Source organism: Pangasianodon hypophthalmus, chromosome 9 (genome assembly GCF_027358585.1).
Source record: "Pangasianodon hypophthalmus isolate fPanHyp1 chromosome 9, fPanHyp1.pri, whole genome shotgun sequence".
Classification (NCBI taxonomy): domain Eukaryota; kingdom Metazoa; phylum Chordata; class Actinopteri; order Siluriformes; family Pangasiidae; genus Pangasianodon; species Pangasianodon hypophthalmus.
The window spans coordinates 27,282,430-27,303,211 of record NC_069718.1 but is presented as its reverse complement, the minus strand read 5'-3'; the positions used below and the strand labels follow the sequence as shown (position 1 = coordinate 27,303,211).

The following is a 20,782-nucleotide window of genomic DNA, read 5'->3' as shown; positions in this document are numbered from 1 at the left end:
AGTTACATTCAGTATGAGCGCTGAGAGTTTGGATTGGCGATTCACAAACACACTGTACATGTTAATCTCTGATTTATTGCATCACCCTACAAGTTTATTGAACATCATATTTTTTTTCTCCATATCATGCAGCCCTAGTCAGGGAGTCAGTCAGCAATGACATTCTAGCCAAAAAAAAAACAAAAAACAAAAAAAAACAAACAAACAGACTTACAAGCACTTGTGCACCACCCCCAGAAGTCCTGTATCTTTGAGCTGCCTTTCCGTTTCCTTTTGCCTGATTCATCTAGGCCAGCAGGCACATTGTAGCACTTCCCTAGAGAGAAGAAAGAAACTTTCACATACAGCAGTTCAGAGAGTCAGAAATGTGAGATGTACCACTTACTTCATTATAAATATTATGAGAAAAAAATGAGACAATCTTGTTCACCTGTTTTTAGGTGTTTATCTTCTCCTATATGTACATAGGGATCATGCCATTTCCAAGGATCCACAGTTTCCTGTAACAATTACATGTATATATCATAACATTTATGTGCTATCAAATGGCTTTCAGTAGTTACCAATATAATAAAGGAATAGTCCATACCATGCACAGTCATAATCTATGCAGCCTATTTATCTCCTTAAACAATAATTCCTTTAAAAAATTAAACAAGTACACTGTTCAGAAACAGGCTATATCATCTAAACCAGACATAACATTCTCTTGTCCTATATGTTGGAAGTTCATCACAATTTGCTGATTTGCCTGCTCAATAACCCCTATTAAGGTAAAGTCTTCTTTTAGGAACCTATCGTCTGTGCCATGGGTGCCTAAGCCATTTTAGAAATAAGGTTGGCCCACTGTTAAGAATGTTCAATGAAATAAAAAAAAAATCAATCAAGAACAAGCTTTCCATAACAAAACAATTGCAATCACACAATCTATTATTTATTAACATTTACATTATTTGTTTTCCATCTGGACAAACTGGACCCCTGATCTAAAACATACCTTATTTTAATCCAGTTAGTGTAATGTAAATATTAATTTAAGGAATATAAACATTATCGATTTGGCCTCTCTGCAGATCCTGCAGTTTGCTGACTTCTTACCTGTAGATGCTTGGGCTCTGCAGCAACCGGTTGCACTGTAGGCCTCTCACGCAGCATTCTCCTCACACTGGGGGCCTAAAGGAAATTCAGAGATATCCCTGAATTACAGAGTGATTCCCTACTTCATACTCTAATTCATGTCTCCTTGACTCCTTGATGCTACGTCCTTCAGCCTGTCAACCCAGAAACTGACTGTCCAACATCTCTTTAACATTAATTATCAATATATCAGCTGTTTAAATTTATCAACTGCACATACGCAGGTGCTTCCTACTCCTTTTTAATTATTCCAACAGTCTAAATTCTCCACCTCCACAAAATAGCCACAAATAAAGAGCTAATATCAGCAAATAATACAATAATACAATATTATTGTATTATACACTACCTGGCCAAAAAAAAGTCGCACAATCTAATATTTTGTTGCACTGCATTTAGCTTTGATTACGGCACGCATTCGTCCTGGCATTGTTTCAACAACCTTATGCAACTTCACAACATTTATTTCCATCCAGAGTTGCATTAATTTTTGGCTGAGATCTTGCATTGAGGACAGGAGAGTCAGACCACTCTGTAAAGTCTTCTCCAGCACATCCCAAAGACTTTCAATGGGGTTAAAGTCAGGACTCTGTGGTGGCCAATTCATGTGTGAAAATGATTCCTCACGCTCCCTGAATGACTCTTTCACAAGTTAAGCCTGATGAATCTTAGCATTTTCATCCCGGAATATGCCTGTGCCGTCAGGGAAGAAAAAGTCCATTGACGGGATAACCTGGTCATTCAGTACATTCAGATGCTCAGCTGACTTCATTTTATTGCCGCACAATGAGGCTGAGCCTCGACCTGACCAACTGATGCAACCCCAGATCATAACACTGCCTCCAGAGGCTTGTACAGTTGGCACTATGCATGACGGGTGAATCACTTCATGCATTTCCCTTCTTACCCTGACACGCCCATTGCTTTGGAATAGGATAAATCTGATTTTATCACACCACATGACCTTTTTCCATTGCTCCACAGTCCAGTCTTTATGCTCCCTAGCAAATTGAAGTCATTTTTTTTCTGATTAGTCTCACTAACAAATGGCTTTCTTGTGGCCACACAGCTGTTTAGTCCAAATCCTGTAAGTTCTCATCACATTGTGCGTGTGGAAATGCTCTTACTTTCACTATTAAACATAACATTCTCCTGTCGATTTTTTTACGATGTGACATCACCAAGCGTTTTAAAGATCTCCGATCACAATCATTGAAGATTTTTTTCCGACTACATTTCTGCTGTAAAGTTGACGCTTCACCACTATCCTTCCAGGCTTTAATAATGCACTGGACATTTCATAACCCAGTTCCAGTGATTGCTGAAATCTCCTTAGTTGTTTTCTTTGCTTGATGCAGGCCAACAATTTTCCCCTTCAGTAACATCTTTTCCACGACCATGGGATACGTAATCTGCCATGGTTGTTTAAGAAATGAGAAGCTACACACTGCATCAGTTAAGGTTAAAAGAATTGTTGCCAGCTGACTCCATCTGACTCAGGACTCCACTGCCCTCTCTGCAGACTATTTACCACCGCAGAGTCCACAGGAGAGCTGCCTCCATCCTTAAGGACCCAAACCACCCACAATACAGACTGTTCACACTCCTGCCCTCAGTACGGAGGTACAGGAGTGTGAAATGCAAGACTTCCAGACTAAGGAACTCCTTCTTCACCTCAGCCATTAGACTTCTAAATGGGTAGCCAGTGGACACAGACTAGTCTCACATATCTCATAGGTGGACTGAACTGTTTAGGTGGACTGAACTGCTACAGCTCAATCTGCACATCTGTAAATGTTACTGCTGCTATTTCTTATCAAGTAGCTTCATTTCGATTTGCACATTGTTAAATGTGACAGCTGCTATTGTTATTGTGTAGTTGCACTCAATTTGCTACAGGCTACTGTACTATTGTTTTTGTATTAGTTATTGTTATTGTTTTGTACATAAGTCAATATTGCACATAGAGATATACTTCATATTACTGCTACATGTGAACACATTACTCTTACATGTACTGTAATATTGTTTTGCACAAGTCAACATTGCACACTCACACATACAGATGTACATAGCCTATATTTCTATATACATAATCTATATTTCTACTTCTGCAACATAGCTACACTTTATTATGTTTGTTTGTATGTATGTGTATGTCTGTTTTTATTTTTTACATAGTTTGCATTTGTCTTGGCATTCAATGTGGACAGCAAAGAAAGAATTTCATTGTACAGGGAAACTTGGTTTTCCTCACTGTGCACATGACGATAAACGCTTTGAATCTTGAATCTTGAATCTAATTTAAAATCCTTGGATCTAAGTTGATCAATTGAATTTTCATAAAACATGCCCATATGAAAAGACAGGTGATGCAGTAGAATCTAGAGGCAAAAAACCTAAAACTTTCTAAAATTTAAAACTTTCTAAGCCCATCACCTTTTAACTTAATATAAGTGATATACATATCCAATGATGTTCAGACTGACGTTGATTCAGTGCGTAATCACAGTGTTTTGTGTTTAAGGAGATGCTGTACAATAGCTGTGTAACAGGTCATCAGAAGTAAGCAAGGACATCTCATTTGGCATCAATGAGAAAAAATGTCAAGGAGATAAAGCCTATTGAGCCTTCAGAACAGTACGAGTTTGCCCAGCGGTCACTTTGTGCAGGAACGACATATGCTGTTAATTTTTATATTATATTATATTATATTATATTATATATTATATTATATATATATATATATATATATATATATATATATATATATATATATATATATATATATATATACACACACACACACACACACACACACACACACACACACACACACACACACACACACACACACGCTGTTAATTTTATATGTATATATTTATTTATTTATTTATTTATTTTTTGCATATGATAAATATTTATTGGTACCTGATGTCTCTGGACATGCTTGTCAGACTCTGGTTCCACCTCCATACCATTGTCTGTCACTTGAGCAAGCTCCTCTCCACCATGGCCATCATCATCATTCTCATAATGTTCAACAGCACCAACAGCCTCTGCCCTGCCCTGCCCTAGACACCAAAGTAAAATACAGGTAATCAACAGAAAACAGGAAAATAATGAATATACATAAAATTTAGGAACTCTTGTAGCAGATGCTAATGCTAGGGAGTCTACTGAGCCAGACCAATCTAACACTACATTCTTCATTCTTCCTTACTGCTTATACGCAACATGTACAAAACAAACTGACATTATGGGCAGAACAGAGACCGGTGCAAGAGTCCATTACCTGAAGCCTCTCTGTGGAACTGAACACAAGAGGAACCCAGACCCAGGCGCATGATTCCCATCATGTCCTGGGTGAAGTTATTGATCCGAAAATCTTTACAGCTCCCAAGAACCTCTCCCTTAAGACTGGAACAAACACAAACTTTTCAAAGATCTGAACTACTGTTAATTTCTGCATTATTAAGTGCTTTGCTAAGTGCTTATTTCCTCTCATATGCTGCACCAATTAAGCACAACAAACTAGATTTCAGAAGATTGAGCTTGTTTTGAATACAGCCCCAAAAAATGAATGAAACAGCAATGTAATCTTTAAAAGTATTCTCTGTGCTTATAATACAGTTTTCCCCCTCATTCTAACCAAGGGAATGTTTGGGGAAAAAAATGTTGTTTAGCCAGACCCTTTTTGTTTCTAGTACTTGTCCGGTGAAATGGATCCCAAGTCCAGCAGAATTCCCTACCTTATATCAGTGAATGGATGCCTTGTAGCTGGTCTTTACCTGAGGAGTGGATACTTTTGCTTTTCATGTGCCTCTGCAGGAATCAGAGACTCAGGAGGGAGTCGAACAATCTTCACTGGCTGAGTGAAGAAACACAGCAGAGCTATGATGCAAACATACTGCACACCCAACATACCTGAGAAGAATTAACCTGCATATATTATGCACATGATGAATTACTTACAGTATGTGAACAATACCATATTCAATGCGGTTCTCACTAGGTTTACTTGTGAGAACCAGCAAAACTGAAACAAGCTGTGCTGGCACATTTTCTCATCTTGTGTGTGTATGTGTGATGCACTCACACACACCCATACACACATAATTTCTAGATACAACAGACCAGCACAAAATATATATCTTAGTTTAAATTATGTGAAAATGACACGCAGTCACTTACATCAGCTGGATCACTTTTCATCTCCACACTGTGAGTACTGGGCTCCTCTCCCACCACATCAAACTGTGTAAGGGCAGAGTATTCTTACTCATATGGCATAACTGCATTTTTGTAACTAGAACTACATAAGATATAACAACAGCCAAGCATTTTAAACAATTAATATAGGTGCAAGCAGCAATTATTGAGCACTTTAAGTCCTGTAAGAACATGCGTGAAAAGATATTAATTAATATTGTGCAAGCCTATAAGCACCTAAATCAGAGAAAAGGCAAGATAATTTTAAGAAATATCGGCCCTCATTAACATTGTCTAATAGCTGCTGAACATAGATTAGCCAATGGCGGCCACGATTTTCAAGATTCACAACTGTCCTCAGACACTGATGGGACCTTGGACAAAGACAGTTCACACAAGATTTCAAGTAGATTGGACCAATGGTTCCACATTTAGCACCAATTTCATGTTTTGTCCTGTTATAGCACCACAACTCCGCCATTTGTGCACATGACCTCAAATTGAGCCCATACATAAGTCTTCCATGTTTGGTGAATATCTCATTCTGTTCAAGAGTTATAGCCATTTCAGTAAAAGTGGCCATGCCCCCTTCAAACGTTTTGATGTGCCGCCACAAGCTTAAATCAAAAGTTAAAATTTTTTTTGATAATTATTGATAATGGGACCCCAGAGAATCTTTCTGGACTGGTTTGGTTCCAAGCGGATGAACGGGCTAGGACTAGTTCACAAAGTAGATTTAGAAAAAAAATCCAATATGGTGGAAACTTTTTCATGGCATCAATGAAGTTAGAGATATAGGTTTTGCTCATCTTGACCCAAGGATTCCAAGGATATGAGACACCTGAGTCTGTGACAAACGGTTCAAAAGTTATGGCCATTTTTGTAAATTTTTTGTTTTGATCACTGTAGCGTCACCATGTAGCCGATTGGGGCGAGACTTTGTGCCGGTGTAGACTGGAGGAGTGCTAAAAAGTTTCATGTCACCAGGACTTACGGTTTAGTCTGCACGATCAGTTTTAGGGCAGCAGAATAATAATAATAATAATAATAATAATAATAATAATAATAATAATAATAACGCTAGGGTTTCAGCACTTTGTGCTTGAACCCCTAAAAGCCATTACATGACTATATAAAGTAATTATCTTATAGATCCTGTAGTTATACAGTACTGTTCAGTTTTGAAGAGGCCTTCAAAAAATAATGAAATTAAATGTTTCCACAGAAAAGTTTTTTTTTTAATGAACCAAAGTAGATATTTAGTGTGACAACTATTTGCTTTTATAAAACAGCAGTAGTCTCAGGTACATTTGGTGTGTTTTATAAGGAAATTAGCAGGTTCTACTGAGCATCTTAGAGACTTCCACGGTCTTCTGGAGACTTTGACTGTCACACTCGATTCTGTATTTGCAGATAATCCCTGACAGACTTCATTATGTTTTGTGTCTGAAAAGCAGTCTTTCTTTACTGACTATAGCAGTGCGCACACACACACACGCCAAGAATCATGAACTTGGCCCTGACAGAGCGAAAGCTGTGAGTTTCCCGTCGTCGTGTTGGTTTTTGTCGAGTTTTGAGAGAGCGCTTAAAAGCGTGGACTGAATAAATGCGAGCCCGGAGCTCAGTTAAAATTCCACCTGTCTGCAGAATCTTCCTCCACGCCCTCACTTTCTGTAACATTTAGTTTTTTTTTTTGCTGGAAAAGTAACATGGTTTTAGTGATTCAGTAATGTTATTAGTTAAATACCTCACAGTCATCCGTATCATTGTCTGTGCTGGAGCCCCCAGTTACACCATCTGCTGAAGCAGAGCCTTGCTTGTCACGTCTATGGAAACAAAATGCAACAATTTTACACCTGTATCTCAGACGGACGACTGATTTAACAAATGGTTTTAACTTTGCCCTTTATTACATATTACCATTTTATATACTGTTATTAGTTCAGAAAGTGTTTCTAAAGCATCTCTAGAAATGTTGTCCATTAATTACTAAATTTTGAAGAGATGATCAAGCTTTTCAAATTTTCAATCAAATGAACAGTTCTGAATTTTGACCATGAAGGCTCGCTCACATGACTCACAGCAAATACAAAAGCTGCAAAATGTTTGTTGAACACCCCAAATCCTCTGACTCAGACCTTGGTGTATTAGTTAGATACACTATATTGCCAAAAGTTTTGTTACACCCCTTTAAATCATTGAATTCAGGTGTTCCAATCACTTCCATGGCCACCGGTGTATAAAATCAAGCACCTAGGCATGCAGACTGCTTCTACAAACATTTGTGAAAGAATGGGTCGCTCTCAGGAGCCCAGTGAATTCAAGCGTGGTACCGTGATAGGTTGCCACCTGTGCAATAAGTCCATTCGTGAAATTTCCTCACTATTAAATATTCCGCGGTCAACTGTTCGTGGTATTACAACAAAGTGGAAGCAATTGGGAACAACAGCAACTCAGCCACGAAGTGGTAGGCCACGTAAAATCACAGAGCGCGGTCAGCGCATGCTGAGGCACACAGTGCGCAGAAGTCGCCAACTTTCTGCAGTCAATAGCTACAGACCTCCAAACTACATGTGACCTGCAGATTCGCTTAAGAACAGTGCGTAGAGAGCTTCATGGAATGGGTTTCCATGGCCGAGCAGCTGCATCCAAGCCTTACATCACCAAGTGCAATGCAAAGCGTTGGATGCAGTGGTGTAAAGCACGCCGCCACTGGACGTGTTCTCTGGAGTGACGAATGACGTTTCTCTGGCTGGCAATCCGATGGATGAGTCTGGGTTTGGCGGTTGCCAGGAGAACGGTACTTGCCTGACTGTATTGTGCCAAGTGTAAAGTTTGGTGGAGGGGGGATTATGGTGTGGGGTTGTTTTTCAGGGGTTGGGCTTGGCCCCTTAGTTCCAGTGAAAGGAACTCTTAATGCTTCAGCATACCAAGACATTTTGGACAATTTCATGCTCCCAAACTTGTGGGAACAGTTTGGAACGGGCCCCTTCCTGTTCCAACATGACTGCGCACCAGTGCACAAAGCAAGGTCCATAAAGACATGGATGAGTGAGTTTGGTGTGGAGGAACTTGACTGGCCTGCACAGAGTCCTGACCTCAACCCCATAGAACACCTTTGGGATGAATTAGAGCGGAGACTAAGAGCCAGGCCTTCTCGTCCAACATCAATGCCTGACCTCATACATGCGCTTCTACAAGAATGGTCAAAAATTCCCATAAACACACTCCTAAACCTTGTGGAAAGCTGCAAAGGGTGGGCCAACTCCATATTAAACCCTATGGATTAAGAATGGGATGTCATTAAAGTTCATGTGCATGTAAAGGCAGACGTCCCAAAACTTTTGGCAATATAGTGTATTATATACTTAGGACAAACGATAGCTAATAGATACAGAGCAGAATCTGAAAATAACAAGCCTGGTCCATATTGGGAGATGTGGAAGCTCCTCTTCTGTTTTACAGCCACCCTGTCTAAGTCCACAAAGTAGCTTATCAGTAGTTTTATAAAAATTACAACATATAATATTACCTGCGGTTTTTGTTTGAGATGCAGTCTAAAGTCTGAAACACCAAACTGTGAAGTAGTTCAACCTGGAAGGAATATAAAGAAATGAATTACTTAAGAAACAAGAAGGGTTTGCAATGCATTATTTGATACATAATGTTATTTGTGCCTCAAAGAACCTGTCAAGAAAACTTAGCAAAATGATCAGCTGGATTTCCAAGTCAGATGTCCGTCCTACAGCCAGGCTAAAACTCACCTTTCTGCCATAGATGCATGTAGAGCCTTGAATTAACAGTGCTGCTTCAGCAAAGTTCATCATTGTCTTGCCTCCATCAAATGAGATGGTCATTTGGTCCAGCTGCACAAGACACAGATATCAGCAGCAGAACAGTCACAGAGTCTAATCCCTGTATATACACATGCTGCCTGTTGTTCATTTGCACATAAAACTCGACATAATTTTTGAGCTCAAAAGCCAGAGCACCCATGCTGTACCCCTGAGCAAGGCCCGTAACCACCAGCTGTTCAGCTTATGCTTGTAGACAGTATGCTTATTTGTTAAAGCATCTGCTAATAAGTACATGTAAATTATACAAGCTTTGAGATCCAGTGTTAAGACCGTAATAGATCAATCTTTTTACAGACGTACCTCTTCTAGGTACTCCCCAAGTTGGGTGGCCAGATCAACATCCCAGTTTTTTGTAAGGTCCCGGATGGGCTGTAACAGGTGGGCAAACCTGGTCTCCATAGAATTCATAGCTACAAAGCTGCACGTCCTTTAAAAGAAAGATAACATGTCGTTTTCTTTTTGATATTCATTCCTTATCACTCAAAGTCAGAGTATTTGACCATATTTAAACCACTGACTAAAGATCTGGGCAATGTTTGGCTTGCACAAGAGAGAGCATGTAATAGGCTCCTCTTAAGACATGAACGTGGTGTGAACAAAACATGGGCAAAACATCATGTTGCAAATATATAGCTTCAGTCAGGTCCATAAATATTTGGACAATAACAAAGGTCTTATTTTAGCTGTCTTACACAGTACAGGAGTTAAAATTAAATAATGAATATGACTTTCATTTGAGGATATTTACATCCAAATCGGGTGAATGGTGCAAGAATTAACAGTGTGGGACCAAAAGTAATTGGACAAACTAACAATCACAAATTAAAACTGTCATTTTTAATACGTGGTTGCAAATCCTTTGTATTGTAACTTCTACACAATGTGGTAGACAATTTCTAAATATTTATGTACCTGACTGTATATAATGATGATGTCTTGCAGTGTCAAATGTTTGGGAAAGACTTTATTTAAATTTTAGTATGATATATATATATATATATATATATACACACACACACACACACACACACACACACACACACACACACACACACACACACACAGAGATATATATATATATATATATATATATATATATATATATATATATATATATATATATATATATATATATATATATATATATATATATATTTCTCAAATAAGAGAAAGGAGCCAGTACTATAGTAAGATAAGATATTGCATTATTAATTTATGTGATTTTTCCCAAAAAATAAACTAGTTAGTGTTTAATATTAAAAAAAGACTTTATTGCAAATTAACAAGAACATTTTTTAATTGCCACAATTTTGGCTGACAGTTGATGGTCTTTTGTGTAGAATTCATACCTTATAACCATTACAGCAGTGTATTAATTCATATAAACATATCGAAAAATATAAAGGTCAATTCATGAGAAATCACTGGTGGTCTCCCATTTGACCATCTCAGATTTGCCTCATACTTTCTGGACATAAAATCACTTTTCCCAATAAATAGTGTGCAAAAGTTGACTGCTGCAAGCACCAGATTAACATGGCATCTTTGGCATCATGCTCCACTGGAGAAATGCTCAACTGTACTGAAGACTGTCACAAATTGAATTATGTTTAAAAAAAAAAAAAAAAAAGTAAGCTTATTCATAATATAATGAATGTGTGTAGGCTCATAAAGTCAAGTAATCTGGAATTGTGAAAATTTACAGTTCTGAAAGTCAATATATAACAATAATTGGTGAAAAGGCTACACACATTCATTACATGTCCAACTGATTATGAATAAGCTTACCCTGTAAGATTATTTTTTTACATAATCCAATTTCAGTCTCTTAAATCATAAACAATGCAAAACACAAAACAATTTGTGTCTGTATAAAGCTAAATAAATTTGGAAAAAAAAAAAGCTACGAACAGAGATTTAATATTGTAAACAAAATGTACTACAGGTTCACCATTTCTTAAAAAAATTGAATAGGAAACATGATTCTACAGGAAACAAACTATAAAAAGTGTATGCACTATTAACTAATAATTCATTCATTATACTGATTATAATAAAAGATTTTCTAATGAATGCATTCCTTTGTTTAATTATGGTGTAGTCAGTAAAAATGGTAAGGAGTTAGTGCACCTGTGCCGAGGCCTGGGCCTCTACGTGCTGAACGGTTTGATCCGAGGGAACTCTTTAGGCCGCTTTACATACTGCTCCCGTCTTGAGGCGAGTGTAGTCGACTATGCCATTATAGACTTAGACCCCTCCTCCATACGTGCATTCACTGTCACACCACACACCTCCTTATCAGATCACTGTCAAATTAATGTGCTCCTCAAGAAAGCCCTACAACTCCACAGGACAGACCATGAGCCCAGCAATCTGTTCAAACTTAACCCAACCTATAAATGGTCTTCCAAAAGTGAATCTGAGTTCCTTAGTGCAATTGGCTCCAAAGAGATCAGCAACCTAATCAGTAGATTCCATCTAACACAATTCAAGGATAACAAAATTGATGTAAACTCTGCAGTAGAACAAATAAATGATATCTATCAAAAATGTGCAATCAATGCTAACCTTCTCCATACAAACAAGAAAGCTAAACAAAAAATTTGAAAGCTAAACAAAAAATTTGAAAGCTAAACAAAAAATTTGAAAGCTAAACAAAAAATTAGGGATAAAATCTGGTTTGATAAAGAGTGCAAAATGAACAGAAACCTACTCCAACAGCTCTCCAACCAGAAGCACAGGGACCCATACAAGGCCGAAACTAGACAAACTTATTGTGAAGCACTCAGAGACTACAAAAACACCATCCGCCAGAAGAAGCAGCAACATCATTACAACACCCTTCACGAAATTGTAGATTTAATAAACAATAAATAAACTCTGGGAAAAATGGAACAAACTAAACAAACAACAAAACCAGGAAATAACCATAAAAATGGAGAAATATGGGAAAATTTTTGGACTGTTTCAAAAATTTATTTAAAGAAATTACTCCAGAAACCCTCACACCTGATCAGAAAAACATACAAAAAATGCTAGCCAACTGGTATCTGCAATCAAAAATAAGACCATCAGATTACCCAGAAGCACTGACACACACTTACTGACCCCAGTAATTACAGAGGCATGTGTGTGAACAGTAATCTGGGGAAGACCTTCTGTTGTATTCTCAACTTCCGGATACAGGAGTTCCTCACTGAGTACACTGGCACCAGGTAGACATTCCTGTCACAATGTGGGGTAAAATCTTTGACAGTGTTATTATACCTATCGCTCTGTATGGATGTGCAGTGTGGAGCTCAGTCTACTCTAGATGGCACAAACACCCCAAAGAAGCCCTGCAGAATTCTGTCCAAACATCCTGAGAGTTCAAAAAGACTAACGCATGCAGAGCTAATCTATACATCTACATATACATATTCAAAATCTATCTCTTAAATTAATGTCCCCTAAAACAATTCAAAACAAAGCCCTTAAAACCCAACAGCTAAGCCCTAAACCCCATCCCCTGTTCCAGCTGGCTCTGAAACTCACAAACCCACCAACATCTAACAGTCAGTTTCAGACCAGCTCTGAAACACCACCAAATTAGAATAAACCAAATCAGAAAAGCTAATAAAATGCATATCTGGACCACTGGGAAAGCGAGAGTAAAAAAAACAGAGTAAACTAGAACATTATCGGGCCCTAAAGAGAAAGTGTGAGCTGGCGGAACACCTCCTCAGGGTCAGAGATACAAAACAGAGACAGATCTTTACACACTCCAGTCCAGCGATAGAGAAAGGCAGACCCAAACAAACATGGCTTCCAAAGGAAGAACGAGTGTGTTGTCGCTGTAAGACTGGCGAGGTTGAGACACAGGCACACTTTCTCCTTCACCGTGATAACTTTCCTAACACAAGAGAAAAATACTTTGAAAACTTCTCTAAACACTTACCGCAGTTTTCCAGCCAATCAGAAACAGGTATGCAGGTGCTGCTGGGGGCGGAGTCACGCACCTGAGCTGCACGTGCTCACAAACCACTTACTGCTGTGATCACACCTCACTGCACAACTGTACGCACTCAACACACATCTTATTTACTCTGGCTCTAATTTACTTTACTGTGTTTTATTTATTTTGTTGTATGTTGTATACATACATAACTACTGCTTAGACTTTCATCCGACACTGGCACCTTGCGTTCTGTCACTTGTTCTGCTTTCTTTTCTATACTGATGCTTTGGCAGTACAGTGTGTAAACAATCATGCCAATAAAGTACTTTAAAATTGAAAAATTGAAAAGTTAGAGAGAGAGAGAGAGAGTGACTTGACTTAACACTAAGTTAACACTAAGTGAATGTGTTCAGTCTACACACAGTCCTTAAGCTTTCTACAGTCAGATGACAGAAAGAGAAGTTATGATGAAGGATAACAGCAAATTGGCCAGAGGTGAGAGGAACACCTGAGTATCAGCTCGCTACAGGAGGAATCAGTGTTAATACTGAACACTGAGTACTGATTACTGACTACTGAACACTGAGTACTGATTACTGACTACTGAACACTGAGTACTGACTACTGACTACTGAACACTGAATACTGAACACTGAGTACTGACTACTGAACACTGAGTACTGATTACTGACTACTGAACACTGAATACTGAACACTGAGTACTGATTACTGACTACTGAACACTGAGTACTGATTACTGACTACTGAACACTGAATACTGAACACTGAGTACTGATTACTGACTACTGAACACTGAGTACTGATTACTGACTACTGAACACTGAATACTGAACACTGAATACTGAACACTGAACACTGAGTACTGAACACTGAATACTGAACAGTGAACACACCACCGTTGACTCACTTACTCCTGCTAACTAGCTAAGTGCTAACGCGCTGCTCCACAACACACTTACAGCAAACTCACCTTATAAAGAGGAGAAATTCGTTCCGAGCTGAAGCTCACTCTTCACAGAAAGCTGCGAATCTGAGCGTCTTAAACGGAGATAAACAGAAGCTGCTCTAAAACACAGCCCGCGCAGCGGCCGTTTTCAATTTTTTACCGCCTCAGTGACGCTCATAAGAGGAAGTGACGCCACACGGAGCGGAAGAGGGATAAAGTTTTGTCCACGGAAGAAGTCGTGGTGTTGCGTCCCAAACACAGCCAGGAGAAAACACTGGAAAATCTTTCATGATATTTATCCCTGTCGATTTAAACTCTAAATATAAAGATGCAAATGATTCATGTTTCAAATGTTTTCTGCCGTAACAGTGAAACACCTGTGTGTGTGTGTGTGTGAGAGAGAGAGAGAGAGAGAGAGAGAGTGTGTGCATATGGGAGAATGTGTGTGAGAGAGAGAGAGAGAGAGAGAGAGAGAGAGAGTGTGTGCATATGGGAGAACGTGTGTGAGAGAGAGAGAGAGAGAGAGAGAGGGAGAGAGAGTCAGCTGGTCAGCTGGTCCTGAGACTCAATAACACACTAACACTAACCACTAACACACAGCAGTCTCAGACCAGCTCTGCTCACCAAAGTCTAATCGGAGTCAATCAAATTACTGAGCAGATGAGAAGAGTGTATCTGGAGCACTGGGACAGTCAGAACCAAACCCAGTCCAGATTACACTGCTGTCGGCCCTAAACAGAGAGTATGAACTGGCAGAGTGTCTCTTCACCATCAGAGATATAAAGCAGAGACACATCCTGACCAGGTACAGGCTGAGTGAGCACAGTCTCGCCGTGGAGAAGGGCGAACCAGGAAAACAGGAGAACCTGGCTGCCCAGAGAACAGAGACTATGTGCTCACTGTACGAGCGGTGAGGTCGAGACAGAGCTGCACTTCCTCCTCCACTGTGAAAAATATCAACACCAGAGAGACATCTTCACCAAAAACATCACACACAAAATACCAAATTTCTGCAATTTAACAGATGAAGAAAAACTAAGAATCATTCTGGGAGAAGGAAACACTGCAACATTCACTGCAAAGTATGTATCAGAATGTGAGAGCCTGAGGGACAGCGAGACACCGAGTGTCCTGCACACACCCTGAATACACAGACCATGTTCACACACTCACCTGTCAGGTTCTTGTTACTGTTGTTGTTTGTTCTATGTATATATATATATATATATATATATATATATATATATATATATATATATATATATATATATAAATGGCAAAGTCTTCAGCAGTCAGGGAGGATGGAGCAGGACGAGCCGGTGGGTTGAGTAGTGAAGAAAAGATGTTGTGGAGCTGCGAGGATCTTATGCAGAGGTTCCAGCTTTTCCAGCACGGTGAAAGACCAGATCTGTGTCAAGTTGTGATTTCTTCCACTTTCTCTATGCTGTTCTTAATTCTCTCTGATTGCCCCGTAACACATCTAATAGTATATATATATATATATATATATATATATATATATATATATATATATACTATTACTGTTCCTGTCTATGAAGTTTGTAATGTTTAAATATATGTATATATGTGTTTTTATTTATTTTATTTTTTTTATGAATTTTGGTTTAATCTACTTACACTATTTGCTTTGGCAACAATGTGATTTATAACATTCATGCCAATAAAGAACTGATGAACTGAACTGAGAGAGAGAGTGTGCATGTTTGTGTGTGTGTGTGTGTGAGAGAGAGAGAGAGAGAGAGAGAGAGAGAGTGTGCATGTGGGAGAATGTGTGTGTGTGTGTGTGTGTGTGTGAGAGAGAGAGAGAGAGAGAGAGAGTGTGCATATGGGAGAATGTGTGTGTGTGTGTGCGTGAGAGAGAGAGAGAGAGAGAGAGAGAGTGTGTGCATGTGGGAGAATGTGTGTGTGTGTGTGTGTGAGAGAGAGAGAGAGCGAGTGTGTGCATATGGGAGAACGTGTGTGAGAGAGAGAGAGAGAGAGAGGAAGAGAGAGTCAGCTGGTCAGCTGGTCCTGAGACTCAATAACACACTAACACTAACCACTAACACACAGCAGTCTCAGACCAGCTCTGCTCACCAAAGTCTAATCGGAGTCAATCAAATTACTGAGCAGATGAGAAGAGTGTATCTGGAGCACTGGGACAGTCAGAACCAAACCCAGTCCAGATTACACTGCTGTCGGCCCTAAACAGAGAGTATGAACTGGCAGCGTGTCTCTTCACCATCAGAGATATAAAGCGGAGACACATCCTGACCAGGTACAGGCTGAGTGAGCACAGTCTCGCCGTGGAGAAGGGCGAACCAGGAAAACAGGAGAACCTGGCTGCCCAGAGAACAGAGACTATGTGCTCACTGTACGAGCGGTGAGGTCGAGACAGAGCTGCACTTCCTCCTCCACTGTGAAAAATATCAACACCAGAGAGACATCTTCACCAAAAACATCACACACAAAATACCAAATTTCTGCAATTTAACAGATGAAGAAAAACTAAGAATCATTCTGGGAGAAGGAAACACTGCAACATTCACTGCAAAGTATGTATCAGAATGTGAGAGCCTGAGGGACAGCGAGACACCGAGTGTCCTGCACACACCCTGAATACACAGACCATGTTCACACACTCACCTGTCAGGTTCTTGTTACTGTTGTTGTTTGTTCTATGTATATATATACATATATATATATATATATATATATATATATATAAAATGGCAAAGTCTTCAGCAGTCAGGGAGGATGGAGCAGGACGAGCCGGTGGGTTGAGTAGTGAAGAAAAGATGTTGTGGAGCTGCGAGGATCTTGTGCAGAGGTTCCAGCTTTCCCAGCACGGTGAAAGACCAGATCTGTGTCAAGTTGTGATTTCTTCCCCTTTCTCTCTGCTGTTCTTAATTCTCTCTGATTGCCCCGTAACACATCTAATAGTATATATATATATATATATATACTATTACTGTTCCTGTCTATGAAGTTTGTAATGTTTAAATATATGTATATATGTGTTTTTATTTATTTTATTTTTTTTATGAATTTTGGTTTAATCTACTTACACTATTTGCTTTGGCAACAATGTGATTTATAACATTCATGCCAATAAAGAACTGATGAACTGAACTGAGAGAGAGAGTGTGCATGTTTGTGTGTGTGTGTGTGTGAGAGAGAGAGAGAGTGTGCATGTGGGAGAATGTGTGTGTGTGTGTGTGTGTGTGTGTGTGTGAGAGAGAGAGAGAGAGAGAGAGAGAGTGTGCATATGGGAGAATGTGTGTGTGTGTGTGTGTGAGAGAGAGAGAGAGAGAGAGAGAGTGTGTGCATGTGGGAGAATGTGTGTGTGTGTGTGTGTGAGAGAGAGAGAGAGCGAGTGTGTGCATATGGGAGAACGTGTCTGTGTGTGAGAGAGAGTGTGCATGTGGGAGAATGTGTGTGTCTGTGTGTGTGTGAGAGAGAGAGAGAGAGAGAGTGTGTGCATGTGGGAGAATGTGCGTGTCTGTGTGTGTGAGAGAGAGAGAGAGAGTGTGTGCATGTGGGAGAATGTGCGTGTCTGTGTGTGTGAGAGAGAGAGAGAGAGTGTGTGCATGTGGGAGAATGTGTGTGTGAGTGAGTGTGTGCAGTAATAGGAGCGGGTTAGTGGTAGGAAGCTCCTGGCTTTATCAGCTGAGTGTGAGTGAGTGTGTGTGTATGTGAGTGTCTGTAGCGGTCAGAAGCATAATCCGCAACAGTTAGACACATAAATTTAGAAAGTGTCACGTTTAGTAGTGTATATCCTTCTTGCTCAGTTAAGTGCTACCAGTTCCCTCTCAGCCCTATTCTCACTAACCCCACTCCTGACTGAGCTGCAGACATGTGCCTCAAACCCACCTCTGCTGTTGCCTCTCACAGACCCAGAAGCTCTCATGCACAAGCCAGAGGCCGAACCACCAGTAACCTCGTCTACCCTCCTCTGTTGTTTCAGTCTCACACAGCGGTGGTAGGTGGGCTCTGGAATTGCCAGTCTGCTGTAAAGATTTCATCTCACCTTTAGCTTCCCATTACTCTCTTGACTTTTTGGCACTAACTGAGATCTGGATCTCTCCACAGAACTCAGCTACACCAACTGCCTTATCCTCTGCTTATGCTTTCTCTCACACTCCATGAGAAACTGGCAGGGGTGGTGGTACAGGTCTGCTGTTGTCTCGGAAATGGTGCTTCACAACTCTCTCCCTGTCTCATCTCAACATCTCATCCTTTGAATTCCATGTAGTTACAGTTACCTCCCCGATCAACCTTCTCATCGGTGTCATCTACCGCCCACCTGGTCCCCTAGGAACCTTCCTTGAAGAAATGGACATGCTCTTCAGTCTTTTCCCTACTCACAGCACCCCTCTTACTGTCCTTAGAGACTTCAACCTCCCTGCCAACAAGCTCCAGTCCTCTTCCCTTCTCCCTCTTCTGCATTCCTTCTCCTTAACATTCAATAGCTGCCCTCCCACACACAAGAGAGGAAATGCCCTGGACTTGTCTTCAGCCGTCCCTTTCCTGCTACAGACATCAGTGCTACCCCACTCCACATCTCTGATCATCACTTGGTATCCTTCACCATCACCCTCCCTATTCTGCCTAAAACCACCAGCCTTCAATACTTCTCTCCCACTTGTAGAAACCTCCACTCTATCTTCCCTTCCTCCTTAGCTTCCTGCACCCTATCATCCCTTCCTGTCCCTGACTCCTTTTCCTCCCTACCATTGGAGCTAGCCACTGACACTTTCCTCTCCTCACTTTCTAAACCCAGGAAGATTTCCTGCCCTGCTCCTTGACTATCAGATGTGTTACGGGGCAATCGGAGAGAATTAAGAACAGCAGAGAGAAAGTGGAAGAAATCACAACTCGACACAGATCTGGTCTTTCACCGTGCTCTCATCCAAATTCTCATCTGAAGCAACTTCTGCTAAGACTGCCTTCTACAAGGGAATGCTGGAACCTCTGCACAAGATCCTCGCAGCTCCACAACATCTTTTCTTCACTACTCAACCCACCGGCTCCTCCTGCTCCATCCTCCCTGACTGCTGAAGACTTTGCCACTTTTTATGATGAGAAGATTGAAAAAAATCTGCCAGACTTTCACTTCTACCCCAACTCCTTCACTACACACTGAGGATTCTCCTTCTCTGGCACATTTTTCTAAACTAGCAACAGAAGAGATCCTGCAAATCATCTTGTCCTGCAATCCTACCACCTGCCCATTGGAGCCAATTCCTTCCACAATGCTCCAGACCATCTCTCAAGATCTCCTCCCCTTCATCACCACTATCATCGATGGCTCCATAACATCTGCTCATGTACCAACTGCATTCAAGAAAGCAAGGGTTATTCCCATCCTGAAGAATCCCACTCTGGATACCTCTGACATCAGCAACTACCAACTAGTATCACTTCTCTCTTTTCTTCCTAAAATCCTCAAATGCACCATCTACAATCAACTGTCTCTCTATCTCTCACAGAACAACCTCCAAGATCCCAACCAGTCTGGCTTCAAACTGGCACACTCCACAGAGACTGCCCTTTTGGTCATCATTGAGAAGCTACATGCTGCTAGATCAGCCAAACTGTCTTCAGTTCTCATCCTCCTTGATCTTTCAGCAGCGTTTGACACAGTGAACCACAAGGCTCTCTTGTCCACCCTCATGAGTCTAGGAATTTGTGATGCAGCATGGCAATGGTTTGCTTCCTACCTGGAAGGTCGGTCACCACATCTGCTCCCTGCAGACTCTCCATTGGTGTCCCACAAGGCTCAATACTTGGTCCTCTCCTGTTCTCCCTCTATACTGGATCTCTTGGTGTGGTCATATCCTCACATGGGTTTTCATACCAGTGCTATGCGGATGCCTCTCAACTCATCCTCTCCTTCCTTCAGACACTCATGTTTCTGCTCAAATCTCAGCATGTCTAGCAGATATCTCATCATGGATGGCAGCTCATCGGCTGAAACTTAATCCCAGCAAAACTGAACTGCTGTTCATCCCAGGTGATTCATCCCCACGTCAGGATCTTGCGATCTCCCTGGACAACTCTCTGATCTCACCTTTGGTTACTGCACGCAACCTTGGGGTAACCATGGACAATCAACAGTCCTTTTCCTCTCACATTGCTAATCTGACACTCTCCTGTCGATTTCTCCTTTACAACATCAGAAGGATTCGTCCATTTCTCTCCACAGGCCACACAGGTGCTCGTTCAGTCGCTTGTCATTTGAGACTGGACTACTGAGACTCGCTCCTGGCAGGTCTGCCTCTGAGCGCCATCAACCACTGCAACTGATCCAGACTGCAGAAGCATGACTGGTTTTCAACTTTCCTAAGTTCTCCCACATCACCCCATTGCTACGCTTCCTCCACTGGCTTCCTGTAGCTGCTGCATCAGATTTAAAACACTGATGTTCACCTACAAAGCAAAAACGGTCCAGCACCCACTTATCTCAAAGCACTTATCACACCTCGAGCGGCACCACGCTCCCTCCGATCCTCTAGCACTGCTTGACTGATCCCTCCATCTCTCAGGGTACAAGGAAGACATGCATCAAGACTCTTCTCTGTTCTGGCACCAAGGTGGTGGAATGAACTTCCCCTAGATGTCCAAACAGCTGAGTCACTGGCAGTCTTCAAACGACATCTAAAGATCTAC

General features: G+C 40.7%; 1 protein-coding gene and 1 pseudogene across 1 annotated transcript in view; one reads left to right on the top strand and one right to left on the bottom strand.

The window, feature by feature from the left end:
* Nucleotides 1-14,559, bottom strand: part of ncaph2 (non-SMC condensin II complex, subunit H2) — a 23,784-nt gene extending 9,225 nt beyond the window's left edge. Inside the window, exons 1-12 of the mRNA XM_026918715.3 lie at nt 14,135-14,559; nt 9,507-9,633; nt 9,114-9,215; nt 8,882-8,943; nt 7,097-7,175; nt 5,332-5,394; nt 4,929-5,008; nt 4,433-4,557; nt 4,069-4,211; nt 1,099-1,173; nt 431-500; nt 215-316 (exon numbers count right to left, since the gene is read on the bottom strand). Coding sequence (XP_026774516.1) covers nt 215-316; nt 431-500; nt 1,099-1,173; nt 4,069-4,211; nt 4,433-4,557; nt 4,929-5,008; nt 5,332-5,394; nt 7,097-7,175; nt 8,882-8,943; nt 9,114-9,215; nt 9,507-9,614 — 1,009 coding nt within the window. The 5' untranslated portion in view covers nt 9,615-9,633; nt 14,135-14,559. The remainder of the gene's footprint in view (nt 1-214; nt 317-430; nt 501-1,098; nt 1,174-4,068; nt 4,212-4,432; nt 4,558-4,928; nt 5,009-5,331; nt 5,395-7,096; nt 7,176-8,881; nt 8,944-9,113; nt 9,216-9,506; nt 9,634-14,134) is intronic.
* Nucleotides 13,611-20,782, top strand: LOC128318746 (uncharacterized; annotated as a pseudogene).